General features: G+C 40.9%; 2 protein-coding genes across 2 annotated transcripts; both read right to left on the bottom strand.

Annotated features, from left to right (window-relative positions):
- Positions 1–2,374: 2,374 nt before the first annotated feature.
- On the bottom strand, positions 2,375–9,278 carry golga5 (golgin A5). Its single transcript, XM_044167440.1, has 13 exons — positions 9,078–9,278; positions 7,160–7,816; positions 6,508–6,705; positions 6,199–6,418; positions 5,985–6,108; positions 5,682–5,885; positions 5,368–5,538; positions 5,085–5,213; positions 4,851–4,949; positions 3,806–4,025; positions 3,100–3,199; positions 2,922–2,985; positions 2,375–2,830 (listed from the first exon to the last, which is right to left on the bottom strand). Exons 2-13 carry the CDS (start codon positions 7,806–7,808, stop codon positions 2,750–2,752), a joined length of 2,259 nt encoding a protein of 752 aa, XP_044023375.1. The 5' UTR covers positions 7,809–7,816; positions 9,078–9,278; the 3' UTR covers positions 2,375–2,749.
- Positions 9,279–9,904: 626 nt separating this feature from the next.
- On the bottom strand, positions 9,905–20,775 carry rtf1 (RTF1 homolog, Paf1/RNA polymerase II complex component). Its single transcript, XM_044167441.1, has 18 exons — positions 20,546–20,775; positions 18,641–18,751; positions 18,268–18,418; positions 17,051–17,252; positions 16,625–16,742; positions 15,564–15,675; positions 15,341–15,479; positions 15,074–15,251; positions 14,835–14,917; positions 14,634–14,721; positions 14,370–14,477; positions 14,199–14,276; positions 13,816–13,937; positions 12,697–12,754; positions 11,921–11,998; positions 11,710–11,811; positions 11,095–11,209; positions 9,905–10,957 (listed from the first exon to the last, which is right to left on the bottom strand). Exons 1-18 carry the CDS (start codon positions 20,627–20,629, stop codon positions 10,851–10,853), a joined length of 2,034 nt encoding a protein of 677 aa, XP_044023376.1. The 5' UTR covers positions 20,630–20,775; the 3' UTR covers positions 9,905–10,850.
- Positions 20,776–20,825: the final 50 nt, after the last annotated feature.

The following is a 20,825-nucleotide window of genomic DNA, read 5'->3' as shown; positions in this document are numbered from 1 at the left end:
AGGGTACTAACACAAGAACAGATCCACCCAGGGCTGACACTGAACAGTACTGGAAGAACATATGGTAGAAGGAGGCATCACATAACACCCAGTGGCTAGTGGATCGAAGAACAGGCCACAGCAACCTCCCAGAACAAGATCCAGTAACCATTACATTGGCAGACATCCAAGAAAGAGCCCTACTGGCTGAAGAAACTAACTGCACTCCATGAACACCTGGCAGCACAAATGATCCAAGTACTGACCCAGAATGGTTAACCCAAGGACGGACAGTCCTGATCATGAAGGATCCCCAGAAGGGAACTATTCCATCCAACTACCGGCCAATAACCTGCCTCCGCACAACATGGAAGCTCCTGTCGGGCATCATAGCAGCTAAGAAGAGTAGGCACGTCTCAATACATGGACAAGGTCGAAAAGGGAATTGGTAGCAATACCAGGGGAGCCAAGCACCAGTTACTAGTTGATAGAGCAGTCACTTGAGACTGCAAGACAAGGCAGACCAACCTGTGCACAGCCTGGACTGACTACAAGAAAGCCTACGACTCAATGCCACATACATGGATACTGGAATGCTTGGAAATTTACAAGATCAACAGGAGAGCCTTCATTAAGAACTCAAAGTGGGGCTTTGGAAAACAAGTCTAGAGCCAACTCATTTTTTAAATATATGTATATACAGTATAGCCAAAGTTTTGAAAGTTTCCCCTAGTTTCATAGCATTTCAAAATGAGTACAAGTTAACAAAAACCACTCTGTAGTTTTAAGAGTTTATAAAGTTTTAAGAGTTTATAAATAGGCCGCATTGAACCCAAATGTTATATTTATAGTATATGTATTTTAAGAGCTATAACATTTTTATTATTACAGATTTGGCAAAAATATCCAATGTTAGGCATGGAGTAAGTATATTTCTTCTTATATGTGTAAATATTTCCTCATATTAATAATAACTGTAAAAAGAAAAAGTATTTCTCCATCCGTTCCTACACAAAGGTCTTTACCTCTACTTAAAAGCATTATTCTCTAATATATAATTGACCTGCAAGCTGAAGAAAATGATTATATTAATAGTGGAACTGTATCGTAAATAATTGTGAAAAAGGTTTTAAATTAGTAAAAGTAAAGAAGCATTAGCAATGAATTTACTAATATTTCTTAGATAAATGCTTAGGGATTGCTCCACTGCATGATTCTTATACACTTATTCAGTCTGTCCACTCTTCTGCTGTTTTAACATAAACTTTAACATATTTACTACATGAAACCATATGTCAGAAATGTCTGCTATGGCAGCTCAGTGTCTTAAGTTCTGTTACATATGAATTATTATGACTTTCTAGATACAAACTTTACCCACAATGTAAGAAATTTAGTATTACGCTTCCATGAAGTTGGGGGACCCAAATGAAACAGATTTTTTTGTAAAGAATCAGAAAAATCAAAGCAGCAGAGGCCAAGATATCCTGACGTTTACTCCCTACTATGGGTCAAGCACCTAAACATGGATTCTACATTTCCCATAATGCAACCAATAGAATCAGAATCAGAATCAGCTTTATTGCCAGGTAGGTTTACACATACAAGAAATTTGTTTTGGTATTTTGGTGCAAAACAATAAGGTTGATGAGGCCGGCTGCAGATGGAGTTTGAGGTTTTGGTCCTGATGGGCCGCAACCTCCTGCTGGAGGGGAATGTCTGAAACAGTTTGTGTCCATGGTGGGAGGGATCAGCCACAAGCTTTCCTGCTCGCCTCAGACTCCAGGAGGCCTACAGGTCCTGGAGGGAAGGTAGATTGCAGCCAATCACCTTCTCGGCATAGCAAATGATACATTGCAGTCCTTGGCAGCGGCAGCAGCGTACCAGATGGTGATGGAGCAGGTGAGGATGGACTTGATGATGCCGGTGTAGAAGTGCACCATCATTGTCTTTGGCAAGTTGAATTTCTTCAGCTGCTGCAGGAAGTACATCCTCTGCTGGACTTTCTTGGTGAGGTCCTGGGTGATGATGGTGCCCAGGAAGCGGAAGGACTCCACAATGTCGACTGGGGAGTCACACAGGGTGATGGGGGTGGGCTCTTTCTGTAATCCACAACCATCTCCACTGTCTTGAGAGCGTTGAGCTCCAGGTGGTTGCTGACTGCACCAGGTCACCAGGTGGTCATTCTCCCACCAGACTCTGATGGGGATGAGTCTGTAGGCAGACTCTCCACACCAGATAAACATATCTTTCAAACTCCCCAGTTTGTAACATAGGCTGAAAATGAGTAGTCTCCAAACCCACGTTGAGATAACCCTGATGAGGTAATTTATTTAAGTTCCCCTTTATGTTGTTTTGTGGCTCAGATAATCTATTAGAAAAGTGCCAGGCAGTGTTGTTTCTTCTAACTCATTTATTAAAAGATTCTTTTTTACAGTGTTAAATACAATCTCTCAAGAGAACAGAGCTCTGAAAGCCGATGATGAGAAGAACAGATGTGAGATCATGTTTGATTTAATGTCCTTTCAGCAGACCACCAATACAATATATCACTCTGTAATTATTTTAAACTTCAATGCAGCTGTCAGCTATCAATATTCAGTTTGAAACAAAGAATAAGTCAGAGGAAATGTCTTTAATTCATAGCATTTCTGTGCAAAACAGTGAGAGTAAGGACCCAGAGCCCATATTCTAGCAGCTTGTTCCATCCTTATGTTGAAGTCCATAGAACAAACATCTTTTAAACACCCAACTTTAAAATTCAAGCCTTTTATCTTCCATCAGGATGACCATGGTGCATTTCTGGCGTGTAAGTCAGGAGAACAATCATGACCCACAGGTGCAGTACAGCCTGTAAAAAGAAGTCAAAATGTTGTTCATTTCTTTAATTAACCAGTGTTCATCAAGATAGAAAAATGGCATACCATTTTTCAAATACTCACCATGTACAGGATAACGAAAACTCTGGCCATAGGGTAGCGCCTCAAGAAGATACCCAGTCTGATGCTGAAATGACAGAATTTCCCATTTTCCCATTTATCACTTATATCTCACACAGGAAACCAGTGTAATTATAGTACAGTTATAGTGAGGACAAAAGACACTCCTGTGAAATGTTACCTGAAACGGTCAATGGTGCTGGCTGCCTTGCGTACTTTGCCATACATTCCTGGACTGTCTTGATCACTGAAAAGGATTGGCGTGTTTCTTTGTCGTGTCCCTGAAAATACAACACACAGAAGAAGACATCATGGACTCAGAATGAAATTTGATGAACTATTAAGCCTAATAAAATACAGAATGACTCAATGTTTGAAAAAACAAAACAAAAGCATGTGTCCAGTTTTAAATGTATGTGTTGGTATATTCCATTGTTTTCGCATGTACATTAAGCAGATCAGGAAATCAAAAGTGATTCCTGAAACAGACAGAAATGCGAAAATTTGGCAGAAAAAAAACAACAAACAAACAAGGAAACTGGGTCAACTGTACCAACATGGTAAATAAAAAAAAATCAGCAAAATACTGATTTCAACACTGAATTCCCTCAGTAATTGTTGATTTTTCATTAAATGTGTTCGACAAGTGAAAAGTCATGCCCAACCATCTTGCTTGATGGTCTTTCTTGTTTGCTGTGGCCTCATGGAATTATTGAAAATTTAAATATCAAGTTTGCATTGAAATTCAAAATTGTGGTTTCATGACAGCACTGTTAGAATTTTTTACATTTTGATGAAACTACCCCGAAAATCCACATCACTGCCCCTTAACAATCACATGTGTTTAAAATACAAAACACTTTGGCCCTCATCTAAACTTCTCCTACCTGGTCCCTCTACACCGCTCATGTTGATGGCTGGCCCTCCACTCTGTCCTCCCTGAGCATTCTTCAGCTGCTGTTCCAGACGCTCCAGCTGGAAGACCAGGGAGCTTTTTTCTGTGCCCAGAGCCTCCAGCATCGTCTGCTTCTGGATCAGCGTCTCGGTCAGCTGGTGGAGACGATTCTCCAGCTCTGTTTGGCTGTTGCTCAGAGTCTTGTTGGTCAACTGGAAGAGTAAATCATAGGGGTGTAAGCGGTACGTGTATTCGCCCCGAACTGTTCGGTACAGGACGTTGGATTCGGTATGCAACTTCCTTGGATTGGTACGCCCTGTGACCAAACTATTACTGTCAAAATAGTCTATTTATGTCGACTACTCACACGTGCGGAACAGAAATAATACAGTGCAAGTTTTACCCGGAACGTTTTGGCAGTGCACCAGTTGCTGTCTATCAGCTGTAGCGTGCTAGTCGGCTTAGCCTGGTTAGTCAGGTTAGTCAAGCTTATGTAGTGTCGTTGCATGCGAATGGTAAACACAAAAGAGAGACCAGAGCTGGAGGATCCTCCCATGACATTTAGATCATCTGTATGGGAGCATTACAGTTTCCCGGTTAGTTACGATGGACAACAATGAGTGTCAAACTGTATGCCGACAGGTATGTCTGTGGAGACACACAACACATACTGAGAAGTATTCAGACCATGCCAAATTAATAACTAATGCTATAGGAGTGTTTATCGCTGCAGATATGCGACCATACTCAGTCAAACAAAATTTTTTTTTTTTTTCCATCATCATCATAATTTTTTTCCTTGCTGTACTGAAAACGTACCAAACCGTGACCCTAAAACCGAGGTACATACCGAACCGTGAATGTTGTGTACCATTACACCCCTAGTAGATCATCAACACTGTTTGTTAAATAGGTAAATTTAGAAGCATTTCCCATACACCAAGCTTCTTTCTGTCACAAAGCAGATGTTGGCCAAGCCCTGACCCAGGAAGGGGGCTCTTTATTTACATGCACTGTATAATTATAAAGTGACTGACCTGGTTCCTGAGTTTTTGGATTTCATCTTCTCGTTCCTTGATTCTGCTCTGCAGAGTGGTTTTGGCTCGATGGTGCTCTTCCTCCAGGTACTGCAGCTCCTATGAATAAAAAAAATATATACAAAAACATCCCACATAAATTAGGAGTTCAGACATATAAAAATGATGAATGTGGTTTCAAGAAAAATATATCCATGACAGTTTGTCATTTTCTATATCATCACTCCTCTTTACCTGTTTGTAGCGCTCAACCTCAGCCTCCACCTCCTGCTTAGCTTTGTTCTGTAAGGCCTGTTGCTCCTCTAACTGCACCTGCTGCTCCCGCCATGTCTCTGCCTCCGTCAGGGCCTGATTCTCCAAATCCTGTGAGAGGAAAACGTATGTTGCAGAGATGTTGCAGCTGTATACAAAGTTAGATAGAAAACATAAACATTTGCTTTTGCAGGAGGTATACAGCGCCTCACATCATACAGACAGATACATTTAAAGATACTATCGGCCATTTACAGCACCTCACCTGTATTTCTGTCCGAAGTGTGTGCACTTGCCCCTGTAGTTTTTGGATGTCCTCCCTCTGCAGTTCCTTCTCATGACGCAGATCTTCCAGCTCCAGAGCCATGGCCCCACTGCCGTCCAGAGTGTCCAGACCAGATCCCTCCTTCAGACTGCTGATCAACTTCTCTTTGGACTAGAGGACCATTTATAGCAGTATCAAAAACAGGTTAAGCTTATCAAAAGAAGCCTAAAAAAAACCTGCTTTGAAGACAATGATTGTCTGGAACAGTTTAAATAAATGCTGACACTACGTATGGAAAAGACAGCAAGTCTTACTTGTAGAATGCGTGAAGCTTTGTGCTTGTAGTCTTGTAACTCCTGTTTGGCAGTCTCAGCTGCAGCTTTGGCACTTTTCAGTTGCTGTTGTAAGTCGTCGACCCTGAGCTTCTCCTCTGCAGCTCGCCGCTCTGATGCAGTCACCGTCTCTGCAAGGGTCTGCCTCTCAGACTCCACTTTGGACAGGCGGCCAGCATACTCACTCTACACAAGAACAGAGAATTAAGAAGTCTAATCATTTCCATGTGTTCAGTCTAGACTTAACAGTCATATATAAAGGAAGTTGAATGGCATCATGTGCACCTGCATCTGCCTGTAGTTGTCCTGTTCCCTCCTGAGGGCCAGTTCAGCCTCTCGCAGCCTCTCCTGTATCATTTCAAGAGCTTGGGACTGCATGCTGCTCCCTTCTGTTTGGTTTTGCATAATTCTAAAAACCAAACAAGAAAAATAATTTCTAAACCAATTCACAAAAAGCTGAATCTGATCTCTACTTCAAAAGGTGGTCACAAGCGTGTACCTTGACTTTTCCTTCTGTGCCTCATCTAATGCAGCACTGCGGGACTTCAGCAGCTGATCAGCTTCATCAAGTCTGATTTTCAGGACTGCAAGTTGACCGTCTTTGGCAGAGAGGGCTTCTGTTAGGTCATCAACCTGTGACCGAAGTTCCCGTAACATCCGGTCAGTCTGAGACTGCTCCGAGTTCCATCTGTCTGCACGTAGACGGGTCTGGTTCAATTCTACATGAGTAGAAAACCACGTAATCAATACAGTGGGAGAGGTCCAGAAATCTAGGCCATCATTGTTCCTGTTTTGTCTCATTTCTTACCATCTTGTAAGTCTTTTGCTCTCTGGATGACTGAAGCCATCTCCTGGTTGAGGGAGGCCACCTCACTGCGCAGCAGCTGATTCTCCAGCCGCAGACTGGACAGGATCTGGCTCTGTGGCTCCTCTGTGGGAGGAGGAGGCTCTTGCCTGCTGGACTCCTGAAGGACAGCCAAGCCTGAGTCTGAACTCTCAGGTGTGTCTGTGGTGGCCAGGTGGGGGTGAAGAGATAACACATAAAAATGTCATTCAGATGTAAATGGATGAAAAGAATTTGGACATACAATTTATGTAAATAAGGCAAGAAAATATGGCTGCCTTTGTGGCTCTTTTGTGTTGTACAGCTGTTCATCTACAGGTGGACAATAATAATAATAGTAACAACACATTAATGATATATTATCAAAATATCATCTTTCAAGATTAATATCACAATAGAGTGGCAGTATAAACAGATCATTGACAATGCTTCTCATTTCAGAATCTGTCATTTGACTTAATGACATTGTCTTATAAGTCATCTTATAAGTTAAGGAATTACTATTACCAGAGTAATATTCTATCTTGGTATTTCTACTCCTTTATGAATAAGGAAACATGGCACTTTTTCCAACACTGACTGAATGATGAAAATGGCAACTAGTTATTATTCATACCTTGGCTTTGTTCTTTAGAGTTCTCCTCTGATGTTTTGATGCTGTGAGCAGACAGCGAGCTCATGCTTGAGGCCCTGGATACACCCCGGGTTGAGGGGGGAGTCGACGGGGCTGAGGGGATGCTATAAGGAGTAGTGAAAGGAGGAGGTGTTGGGTTTTGGGCCTCAGTAACCGGAACTGCTACTTTCACAAGTTCTCTTCTTGAATCCCTCCTGCTGCTGACTGGAGGGTCCGAGCTGTTCAGAAAGTCAAAGAGCATGTCATCATCCACATCCTGCTCGCTCTTTTTGGGCCTCACAAAGCTAGACGAGGTCTTAGCAGAGTTGGGGGCACTGCTGCCAGAACCAGAGGGAATACTGGCCATGTTGGCAGTACCAGCAAGCAGGGTTGCACTGGATCTCTTGATGTTACCAGCTGCTGTAGAGATGTGGCTCGGTGCATCATCAGAGGAATAAGCATGATGTGTTACAGCTGCATCGGTCTTGTACCCTGAAGTGTCGTATTCAGGTTTAACAGTTGATTCTCCTCCATAGGATGACGAAAAGGAGGATGTTCTTGCCTGGTTTTTGGTCAGAGCAGTGGCAGCTCCCTGGTCCACTTTATTCAGGAAGTCTTCAGCTTTCCCAGCCAAGTCAGCAAACCAAGACATTTTGTATCCTAATGGCAGAAACATAACAGTTTGAGGATGAAATGGCCCTTTTTGCGAGTCCCATCCTTAACAAATTCAAACATGCTAAGGTTTAATTGAGAGATAATGTTTTTATTTGAGTTTTAACATACAAACAATTAACAATTTCAAAATAATTTGAAAGTGAAAAAAAAGTATATAAAGGCTCCACAAACAAGTTCTTTTCTTTCCCTTTAACAACATAACTAAGGGCAGTGGTGACCAAAAGGTCGCCAATTCAATCCCCAGACTAGCAGGATAAATCTGGGCAGGGAAATCGAAAGAGTAGCACTTGCCCCTCACTCATTACCACCACTGAGGTGCCCTTGAGCAAGGCCCTTAAACCCCAGATCAGACTGTGGTTGTACCGGGCAGTGAGTGTGATCAGTGAAACTACCCTGAATAAATAAAGGCTATAATCAATATCTCCAAAACAATCTATACACAACTTCCACTTCCATTGAAGGTATGTCCATTTAAAGTCTGTGAGTCATGATTGCTGCAAAGTAACAACATCATTTTCAGTGTAGATTTACAGTACACACAGTCTGGTTCAAAACGGAACTCCTTTACCAATTACATGGGTTAAACATTTAACCATCTTTCAATGGCTGTAGCCTTGGACATTCCCGTTAATGATGTATTAATAAACCTTTTTCGTCCATGCATTTAACACAAATATCTGGAACATCAGGGAAACGTGCCATTTGCCAATCTGCGTCATCCTCCTTCATATCTATTCTACATGCATCTATTTTTACATTACATTAACTTGTCAGACGTTTTTCTCCAAAGCGACTTACAGTATGTTGCACCATGTAGGAGCAAGAGTTAGATATCATCCAAAATGGGCAGTGTATCCCTTTTAAACAAACAGGATGACAACAGCAAGTGACAGATAGTTAAGGTTAACATTACGTTAGGACCATAGCTAAAGTTCTTGCAGGCTTTGTAAGCAGCCTGAGAGACCTGACTCAGGACTGAAACTCCCTAATAAATGCACAATTTCTGCACAGCTAGCTTGCTAGCTCAATAACTCAACAGAATCAAAGCTAGCTAGTTAGCTATTATAACGACACTGCATTGTTTCGGGTACAGATGCATGGGCATAAAATAGTTATTACAGGAGTCATCTGCAGCTGGGCTTACGTTATGATAAAACTAGTATAAACACAGCACAGTTCAAGATAAACTCCATCAATGCTAAAGCTAACAGGCTAGCTGGCTACTAATGGAAAGCCTTGAACGTACCGTTTGAAACGACGTCCAAATGTCAAAATGTCTCAGGTCATCTGGCTACCGCCGGGGTTTAACTGGTGAACATGAAAGACAAATACCGTTAGGACAAACACGGTCAAATGTCATTATCTGTCAAAGAGGATATTAGTGATCTTCTCAATACGTGGACCAGGAAGCGCTGTAAGCAAGGACCCCACAACAGAGCGACTTCAGAAAAGCCTGATCAAAAATTTACCAATGGGGTTTCCAATGCGCATCACCCACCTCCTTTGTGTGTGTGTATATGAACATGAATATATTAATATAAATATAAGCAATAGTAAACAAAGCTGATTTAATATTTAGTGCAGTTTTGTCTCTTTGTTCACCAATTGGCAAGAGAGACATTTCACTTTTCTTATCAAGAGTAATGAATAGGATAGGATGAGGTTATGAATAGGAATAAAGTAGCCTCTTTAAAAGTTCAAGCTACATTGTTTTCCGTGGAAAATTTGATAATTTCAAAATAAAAATAAAATAAAGCGAGAGCACTTCCTTTGCTTCACTAATAATGCAAATGTCTCCAACCATCCAATATCTGATGCTTGTGAAAACTTTGCAGTGTAATAATAGATGCTATGTTAACTGTAGTGAAGTACACTTAAACTTGACTTAAATCCTAAATTTAAACAGAAACATACACAAATTAATTACACTAACAGGAGTTAAATTAAATTAATTTCAGTCTGGTTAATGAAATTCCATGCTTCCATCTTAAAAAGCTAAAATAACCTCGACAGGTGATTTGTGTTGCCTTTGTCTCACCTTTAGATTAGAAAAGAGACAAACTGACACAGAAGTTATGAAACAGTGCCTCTTTATTTTTCCTGCACCCACTCCAGAATGCATATTTACATGGCATGCCACATCAATAAAGGAACTGACTATGGACACAATCAATAACACATAGAATCTGCTCTGGGAGTTAAGGGCAGGGGAGTTATCCCATGAACAACCAACCAAGAGATAACAGAAATGAAGATGAACACTTTTATAACCAGGCCAGCCATAGAAAATGGTTCCTCTTAAATCAGGTTGTTTCAAAGACTTAAAAAGTGATAAATGTCCAGTAGACATGTACTGAACTTTTCCCATTTGTCACGGAGGGCCGACGTCTCCGAAGTCCGAGATGGTGATCATCTACACTCCACAAAAAACCACGAGGCTGTTAAAATTCAGGATGGACTGCAAGGGCAGATGATCACACATGTTTTTTGGGGGGGGGGTTAACAACAGTAATTCATTGTTGGTGAGGACAGGCTGGTCAGCTCCATTACATATCCAGCCTATGCCTCAACAATCTAAGTCTTCTAAGATAGTGTCCTTGTTCAAAGTAATCCACAAGCGCTGCGTCCTTTCAGAAAAAATAAAAAAAAAAGACAAAAAAGGAGTGGACTCCAGAAGATCCAAAAGAGGGGGGAGAGAAGTTAAATACATTAAAAAAACACAACTCCATATACGAGTTTGTGTGTGATAATGCAAAAATAACAAAACAACAAATATCTGGACAAGTTTCTTCCTAGAGAGATCCTTTGAGAAAAATGTTTTTGCTCAATCAGTATTTCCTCTGTGTTTGGATAAACGGTCCGTTGTATCAACAGTCAAACACACATCCTCTGGGAGTCTCTCTCTCTCACACACACACACACACACACACACACACTCTCACTCACTCACTCACACATACTCTCTTCTGCACAGCCAATTACACATGCAATGTGGTGTCTGAATGATGGACTGGCCACATCAGATCAGCCCCCTCCTCTTCTTGTAGTCTTCCAGGTTGAGGGACCTGCGGGGGGCACCGTCCTTCACTGGCAGTGCGTTGGAGCTTACAGACAGAGACTTTGCCTCTGAAGAACACAAGAGCAATATTAATACGTCTTGTTTCTAAAGTGCTGTGTGTCAACAACCACCTTTGTACTCCAGCCAAGTAAAATATACATCCAGGCTGAGCGAGTAAAATAAAGCATTGGGAAAATCATCTCACCTGCATTGGGAACCTGTAGGTCAATCTTAACATCAAAATCGTGAACTTTAAACAAGTCTTCTGAGAGGTCAGTGGTTGGCTTGGGGACATCTTTGTCTTTTGGGTTTACTTGACCCTATAACAGGAAAAATTAGAAATGTAGATACTTTAAATAACAGAATATTTCCTTCTGCAAGTTATTTTCTGCTTGGCATTCGCACATTCCCTTTACTTTTCATCATTCAGATTTTTTTGATTTTTTTCTCTGTTAAAAACACATTATAAGCACATAATCATTGATATTAAAGTTTGACATAATATCTGCTGAGGCCTTAAAATGTCTTGTTGTCCTTCAAGCCATAAAGTACTATAGTGGCGACTGCGGCTCTGATGACTCAAAAGCAGATAAAAACAAACAAAAAATGACACAGCAGGAGCAACAGCACAGCAATAGTGCAACAAGCACGCAGTTTCCTGTTTGCATGATATGTTGCTTGGAACAGGACTACAACCAGGATTTTGGCATTGTTTGCACCTCACCAACCATGTGAAAGAAGTGAACAACTCAGAGTTCACTCTCCAAACATCTTTTATGTGAAAGCACTGGGAGTGTCTCTTAGTGCTTGCTCTGCTTACCAGTTGGTTCTTCTCTGCGCTAGAAGGATCTGCTGCTGACCCAGAGCCGTACTTCTGGTTCAGGTGAGCAAGAATAGCTGCATGGACTGACGGGTCTCTGGCCTGCAGAACCAAAATGAACAGGTTGACAGATTAACTAAATTAGATTCAGCAGTGTTTATTACATTATACATATAGAAAATGTTGTGTGAAATAATTATAGAAATCTTACATTAGACACCATGGTGGGTTTGCACTGTCTTCTTGTGAAAGGGTCCATTTGTTGATTTTTGGCATTTTGTCCTTCAGCCTGTGAGAAAATAAATAAGAAAATAAACATTTGGTTATTTTAACAGCAGTATAGCTTGGACCACTGACTGATTTATAAGGATCAAAACTGCAGTAAAATCAATAGGTAAAATAAATGTTTTCCTATAAATGCAACAGGTGAGATTTAGTGGTGTGCTAGAACTATGTTATGGGAACATTCAGGTGCTTATGTTCCTGTAAAACACACAGAACTCTTGTCTCCTCACATACACTGCTGTGAGAGCAATGTCACACTGGAGTGCTGCCACATTAGGAAAACATCTGAAGTGAGGCAACATTTTAAGATGTTGGTGAGAATGTTAATATACCATTTTTAAAAGCTTAAAAAGACACTAGTGGTTTCAGAAAACACAATCAATATGTAAAGATGGAACCTTCCCTTCCTAACCTTCAGTAACACCTTTGTTGTACTTACCCTTTCAGTGCAAACAGGAACAACAGGATGTGAACAGGGTTCAACATGGATGTTTACAACAAATTAATTTTCAAGCACTTCCATGTTCACATCTTATATTTAAAACCAGTTTTTATTTAAAATCATTAAAGCGCCAATATGTACAATAATCAATAATTTAGCAATTCCTACTAATTTTTCATTATCACAGCCTTAATAATAAAAATCATTACAGTCAAACAAGCATATGTATGAAGGGGGTGTTTCAGGAGTTGGACACTTACCACAAGAGCTTTCTCAGATTCAACGATGTTCCAGCTTCTGTTCCTCTGATTGATGTAGCTGGATGATAAAAAGATTTTAAGAGTCAAAAAAAAATTCTGTCTAAAAACAAAATCAGCTCCAAAACAAAGACTAATTTTTATCAAGGAGCATTTAAAAATATGACATGAACCAATCCGCAGGTATATTTCTATCCCATGTTCTTTGTATTGTATTATTTGAATATGGGACCTAATTTTGAAGCTGGAGTGCGGGACTTTTACATATAAATGAATGTCCGTTACATTCAAGCCCTTGCCAAATGAGCTCACACAATGCTGATTAATCACTGCCTATCACTGCCAGGTAAATCTCTGTATTTTACAGTATACTCGAGTTTTTAAATCTGGTGTCTGTGGCAACATTCCCGCGCTGGCGCACCGGTAGTGATGCATTTTACGTCACCCAGCAATAGCGATGGAGTAGGCTACAGCTAATAGGAGTATGGCAGAGCTCATGGTGGAAAACAAGCTTCCAAGAAAAGTTTCTGATGTTCCAGATAAAAGAACCTCTGCATTCAGAGGAAGGATTACTGTCAAAAAAGAAAGGACAAACACGGATAACCATTGGTGTAGCTTTTCCTCATTGGACAGCGCTGAAAGAAGAGAAGGGACTGAGGGCACAGATGTCACGTTACTGCTCTTTGACAGGTCAGTATTTGTAAAATATTTGGAGTAGGCTATGTAGCCATTACATTTACTCTACCTAAATAATGGATTATTGTCTTGGAAATGTCTCTGTATTTTTGTAACTATTTCTGACCACGAGCCTGGGGCGAGCTCACCTGTAGGCATACATCATAAGCATGGGTCACAGTGTTTGGGTAATTACTCTAACTGCCAGAAGAGGGAGACAAAAGTTGAAATTTCCTTCCCAGCAACCTGTAACGTTTTTTCAACCAATGAAAGGAAGAAACACACCATTGCTGATAGAAAACATTTTTTCAGTAGTTTACAAGAATTTCAACTGCCCAATTAAAACAAACTGTCTTGTATCTGAAGCTAGGAACTCTATCCCCTGTTTTATTAAAATTAGTACCTGCAGAGAGATTTAAAAAATATTTAGAACTGTAGCTTATGTACCTGATGGCAGAGATGTTCTTGGTCCTCTGTCTGTCAAGTGCTTCTGCCCTTTCCTCAAGCTCATTCAGCTCATCCTGGATCACTTTCGCTTTGTCACCATCTCCACTCTCTTCTGCCATGGCCTTTAATCAAAACATGAAAATGACTAAGTGTGAGCCTGATAGCCACACACTGATGACAGACTTAGAATCACTACACATCCTCTACGACAGTTGCATGTTAAACTTTGGGTGGTTGGTATAATTGTTCATAATTTATTTGGATGTATCAGTTACCAGGCTTGACATTTAGCATTTAAAAAGGTTGCAAAGATCATTATGAACAAACTACATCTTCTATATATCATTTTTCGAGGTGGTACAAAAACTGTTATTTTCCTTTACCTTATCTTTGAGTAACTGCGTTTTCTTCATGGCATAATTTGGTGGCGCTTTTCGGAATCTGTCCTTCTCTTTAACAATCTGCAGGAAGTACAGACAAAAAAAAAGGTTTTGTTCCACTGCATAATGCATGAGGCCAGAGAAATTAATTAGCATAAAGAGAAACAGATTTACATCCTCTATGTCCTTGTCGTTGAACTTATAGTTCAGAGCTTCTTTGATGGACTGCTCCTTTTTGGTGATTTCGTCAAGAGTTGGTACTTGCATTCCAGCAACCATCATCTGGAAAGGAAAAAAAATAAACACACAAAACTTGAACTTGTACTATGTTACTTCACAGCCTGAACAGACGGCTCCTCATGTGTCTCTTGAAGAAATTCAAGTTCCTATTTAAATTGATGTTACAGCTGACATTTATACAGATAACACAACACTTACCGCCTCTTTCCACTTCATAAACTCGCTTTCAGTAAATTCCTGATTCGATACAAACTCGAGCCTGAACACCCGCGTGTCACCTCCATGCCTGAGGAAGAAATACAATCAAAGGTAAGCAGGGACAATGGAAGAGAAGGTCCGTTAACTGGTTCTTGATTACCTAATTTAATATGGATAAAGTATCTATAATTGTATACCTACCTTAATTGTAATCCTTTGTTTGTTCGTGTTGATCCAAGTTGGTAAACCTTCGCCGTCTCCACCACATCAACAATTTCAGCAACCTTTAAACAAGAGGAGTAAATTAAATCGAAGCTCACCAGCCTTTATTTGACTAAATCTATTTCTAAAGAGACCTTCACTAACACCATCATACAAGAGCAAATCGCTGTCCAATATTGAACACCGTATAAGAAACGTTACCTAGAAGCCAAGCTTACCCTATAAACTGGTTTACTGCTACTGTTCCCAATCCCTATCCTCACAAAGCAGCCAGTCACAGTCTTAGCAAAGAAAGGCATGTGGCACCAGCGCTCCAGCTTGTGTCTGGACAGGCGGACCCTGTTGAGCTCATCTGGTAGAGAAACAGGCTGCGACTTCGGGGGAGTTTCTTCTTTTCTGTTAGCAGAACACAGTCAAGACGACGTTACTTGAAATCAAGAGGAAAGTGTGGTCTTGTAAAACACTAGGAGCAGAAGAAAACTTACTCGTCATCATCATAAGACGATGATCGCGAACTCCGATCACTTTTGACTGATGACTTGTCATCGTCTTCCTCCTCTTCCTCCTCATCATCAGAGTAAACCTCGCTCGTCTTCAGGGGCTGGCGTTTGGCCAGCAGCTCCGCTGCTCACCAAAGAGATGAAATGTCAGCTTTTTGGAACCGACTGAAACAATCACGTCACAATGTAAAAGTAAAATCACACCAACCTGTTTTGTTTTTCTTCTTCTCGCGTTCAGCTTTGAGTTCTTCCATGGCCTGGGACTTTTTGTCAAGTTTTTCATCACGTTTGGATCGTCTCTCTTTGTTGTGTGACATGACCTGGAGAAGGGTGGAAATTACAATCACACACAAAGACAAACACAGGATAAAGAAAAGGTGTAATGCTGCCACTACATCAGCCTAACTTTAATGTTGATTCAATAAGAAAAGAAAAAGCAAGAACAATGCAATCAATACTCAGAAATAGACACACAAAAAAAATCTATAAAAAAAAAAAAGGCATTGTGAGACATCACCCAAAATACTGACAAAATAGTTTTGTGCAGAGGCAATTGTGTACTAGAATTTTAGAATAAAATTTAGAATATTTTTACACTTCTCATAACATAAAAGATCTCTAACATTGTGTTTTGCACCATTGTTTCAGCAAAGCATCTCTCACTCCCAGTCAGTCAGCCCCTCTCCCCTCCCTGCTGTACACGCTCACGCTCACACACACACACACACACACACACACACACACACACACACACACACACACACACAGAGCAGACAGCAGAGTAGAGAGGCTGCGGTGGAGACAGTGAACCAGGTAAAGTGAAGGTAACGGTAGGAAAAAGTAGAAAAGAGATATTTCCACCCGCTTTGTCTGCAGTTGTTACAACCACAGCGTGCTTGTTAGGCTAATAGCGAATCGTTACAGACAAGCTAAAATGCTGTCTGAATCTTAAAATTTGGCAAATTCTTGTAAACTACTGGCTGAGATGGCAGACTGATGCTCCAAACCAGCCCCTTCTCCCTCTACAAGCGGCACCTGCAGGCAGTGAATCACACCAGCAGCAGAGGGAGGAGGACAGAGGACAGGAGGAAGGACTGATACTGACTGATGTCTGTGTTCTTCATTCTTTCAAAACTTCACTCAGTATTTTGATGTCAAGAATATTATTTACTTTACTGACATTTTAGATTCGAGATCCACACCACAGTCTCACAAAATCCTGTGGGAAACACTCAATATTGTTTAAAATGTCTCTGAAACTGGACTCACCACTTGTGTGTCTGGAACCTGAGATAGCTTCCTTTTTTCTTGCTCTTCCTCCTGCTTCTTTTTCTTCTCCTCTTTCTCCTTCTTCTTTGCAGTCTTCAGCTTCTTCTTAATTTCAAAACTGTCAAAACAAACATAGGCTTGAATAAATAAACAGACGCACTCAGCAATGTTAAAATGCCAGCCTCTGCCTTATGCATGAATGTTTTCTCATTTTTATTGAAAGTATGTTGTTGAGAAATGAGGGAAATTTGAGAAAAGGCAACACCAGTGGTTCTTTTAAAATAAATTCAACATTCTTTCAAAATGTCTCCTTGTGACATTCCACTGATTGTTTTTTATGCTTTTGTTCCATTTATCTGTCCACATCTCTTCATGTGTTCTACAGCAAGATTATTGCCGCTCCTCTCTCACATCATCACCACTCACCGTCTCTTTAGCACCTCTCGCTTCTCAATCCTGTTGAACAGCTCTTGCTCTCGCTCCTTCTCTGTCATCTGCTCCAGCCGAGCTCTGTCCTCCGCGTCTCCCATCAAGTCGTCGTCATACCCGTCCCTGAACACCTCGTCCTCAGAGGAGTCCGAGTCGGAGCTGGAGGACGAACTGTTGCTCTCTGAATCAGACACCTCACCTGATGAAGAGCAATTCAGTGGCACAAACAGTGATCATTCAGCTGACTTCAGTTCTCATCCAGAGTACAGAGACACAAACACGACACTACAGGGTAGGGATGTCCTGATCAGTATTGGCTACATTAAGCCAGACAAAATTCTACTCCTTTATTTTACCCCATTGTGCTCTGTCTAGACCAATTTTCATATGTCTCCTAAAAGATTTTATGTACAACTTTTGGCAGTGAGACATGCATTTTAACAAGTGACTGAAATGGAAGTGACATAAACTGCTTTTAAAATGAAGGTAGCCTAACAGCTACTTGTGATGGTTATGATCCCTAAATTTCACAAAGTGGCAATAATAACTTTTTTTAACATGACTAATCTGATAAGACCAATATAAAGTACAAGGGTGATTTAAATATTAGTCTCAGAGCTACTTATGTTATCCAGTTTATTTACTTTAAAATAAATGAAAGCAATTAAAGAGATGCTGTGATGCAGGCCACTTTTTCTTGCCACACTTATCGTAATCATCTTGGATATTGGATTTTGACGAGATTTCCACAACTTTTCCCTGGAGACATGTCCAGGTTTTCCATAACCATGTGGATCCAGTGTAACACAAATAAACAAACAACAGCTTAGATGCTACACTGTGTGCGAGCTGGGATAAAGGGGATGAGTGAGTGAGTCATCTAATCCCAGTCGCCTGAAGTACCTGTGGCACCCTGGTGATATGTAATCTACATTTCAGAATATGTCTCGCCATTCTGCTTTGCACTTTATGTAAGATGCCATTAACCTGAGGAGAGGTGCGTCAGTTTGTTGTGTGAAACTGGGCTGTTAGTTGACATCTGTAGAACAAGTTCCTCAACTTTTATCATATATGGTTACTGAAACGATTGTGGTTTCCTTAAGGTAACCAATGCATGGCTCTTTGGAGAAGTTTAAGATGAAATGAGAAGAAATGAAGTAAGCCTTATTTGTAGAGCATAGAGCATATTTTCCCCATGAACACTGAAGACCTACCCTCCTCTGGTGCAGAGCTCTCAGCTGAGCTGTCTCCATCTGAGCTGCCAGACGCCGTTGCTTTATTAACCTTCTTCTTAGTAGCGTTCTTCTTTTCAGACCCTTTACCTTGCTTAACCTTCTTTTTGCCTTTGGTGCCACCCACAGTCCACTAGACAAAGGAGTAAAAGAAAAAAAAAAAGAAAAAAATCAGTTTTGGTTATCAAATATCTGTAACTGACAAAGAATAGCGGTCTATTCTTTTAGTGAGTAAGTATTTCTGGTAAACTTTAAAGTGCTTGATAACAACATAAGAACTCTCACATGTTCACATTTTGTTATGTCCCAAACTGAAAAGTGAAGTCTTTCAGAGCAAATACTAAGACTGTCATACCTCATCATCACTATCGGATGTCTCAGAGTCTGTAGAAGCTGCAGGTTTGCTAACCGGCTCTTCCTGCTCACCCGAATCGACCCTCTTCCTTTTTGCCAAAGACAAGAGCTCCTGAAAATAAGAACGCAGGGATGTGGTTCAGAAAAAACACCCAGTAAAATAATAAACATGGGAACAAAAATCATAGGAAAATGCCTCCTGCGAGTGTAGCCCTGCTCAGACTTGGCAATAAAATGTGTCTTGGATGATCCAATCCAGAGTGGACATCTCTAAATACGGGTGTAATTAAACCCAAGCCGCATGGAGGATGCATTGGGATCCAATTTTTCAAGCCACATTCAGAGGTGAGATGCATATGGCCGCATATATAGAGTGAAGGTAACCCCAGATAATATTTAAGGATTGACTGGTCAGCTTTGTAATATGCATATAGCAGGACAAACGTCCCAAACACAGATGATTTGCCAAGGCAAGGGTTTGAAAGCTTACTGACTAGCTGAGTGGGCAGGACCAAATGTGTATTTTTGTCCAGCAGCGGTCAGTTTCCCACAGGTAAAATAACATGTGAGTAAGGAAGCAAAATCCAGTCACAAGTGGTCATCAAAACACATTCTGATGGCAGGTGTGAGCAGCAATTTGTCTCAGCTGGATTTATGCAGAACTTTTTCTGCTCTAACAACGTGGAAAAGCTGAAATAGAGATGGCCTCAGAGTAGGGATTCACCGATACAGTGCACTGGATCACATTGGTGCTGATACTGATGTGACCTATTCACATTTAATTATTTCTCTGCCTGTGTCATTATAGAATTCAGTGTTTCTACCATCAATCACAGCAGGCTGTTCATTCAGTTTTTAGTGCCACAGAAATCCCTGACCTCCTGTTACCTTATGTTATACAAAATATTCCAATGAGTTCCACACATTGAGGTGGTCAGATAGGTGTTCTGTATCTGCAGAGTTGAGGTATTATCATCAATACTGGGAGAGACAAAGTTAAATGTAAACATACTACACTACTGGCAACATTTGATCTGCATAGCTGTCTTCATCAAGGTGATCTCAAAACACTGACCAACTCTTCTACACAAAACACCTATTGCTGATTTAAGCAACCAAGGAAATAAGGCTGACTAAACTTCTCTCAACTCTTCTGGACATTTGGTTTTCACTATCTGTGTCTGGGCTGTCTCTGAACATCAACTAATGGGTACTGTACTGTCAAGTAATGGTGATCAAAGTTATTGAAGCAGTAGTCCTCTACAGCTCTTCAGACTGACACGCTAGAGTAAGTAAGCTTGCCAGCGCGTGTTTGACAACAACACTGAAATAGAACTTCAGCTCTGCGCCCATGACGTCATTCAGGAGATAAGGTTCTTGTAGCTAAATCAAGTGCTACTCCAGTACGGCTTCAGTCTGTGCAAACATGTCCCGTTTTCGTTTAGTCTGAAAGCTAACAATCAAATTCCCCAACCGTGTACGGCCGTAGTCAAGCAGCTTACAACTCGAAACCAGTAAAAGGCCAATGGCGCGGCGTTTTGGTGGCAACATAATACTGCATGAGTGCTAGCGTTGAGTGCATCTCTCGGAATGTAACATTAACCTTAACGTTAGCACAACTTAGCTGGCTGATGCTAAGGTAATGTTTTCTGTACGACCTGAAACACTTTTCTCGGTCCTGAATACCTTACATAAACATACGAGAAAACCTGGCAATTTATTTGATTGTAGGAATGTGTGTTTACTGAGAAAGGAAGATATGATCTTATTGTAAATAAGATGGGCCCACTCTCAGCTTGTTCAAGCGAGGCCAAACACAGCGCAGTTAGCATACATTAGCTTCACCTCAAACTGTTGACAACTTAATAAGCAATCCGTAACTAAATCTAAAAAGGTGCGCACCTACCTGATCTAAATTATCGTCGCTAGCACTGTCTTCGGAGTCAGAGTCAATCACGACCCGACCTTTCCGCTTCTTTACATTCACCATGATTAGCTGCACTGCTAACCTGCTAGCTACCTCTGTGTCGTCTAAATGTTTGAGGCTAGCCGTTGCTGCTACCTAGCTAGTTGGCTCTGCAGTCAGCCACACAAAGGCAGTACTGAGCATGCGCGCTCGTATTGATACCATAGTTACCGCTGGGTTTTATGTCTCTGTCAGTGAAATAAAATTCGTATTTATATTT

This window comes from Siniperca chuatsi, linkage group LG15 (genome assembly GCF_020085105.1).
Source record: "Siniperca chuatsi isolate FFG_IHB_CAS linkage group LG15, ASM2008510v1, whole genome shotgun sequence".
In the NCBI taxonomy this organism is placed as follows: domain Eukaryota; kingdom Metazoa; phylum Chordata; class Actinopteri; order Centrarchiformes; family Sinipercidae; genus Siniperca; species Siniperca chuatsi.
The sequence above is the reverse complement of the archived record's forward strand: the minus strand, read 5'-3'. Positions and strand labels throughout refer to the sequence as shown.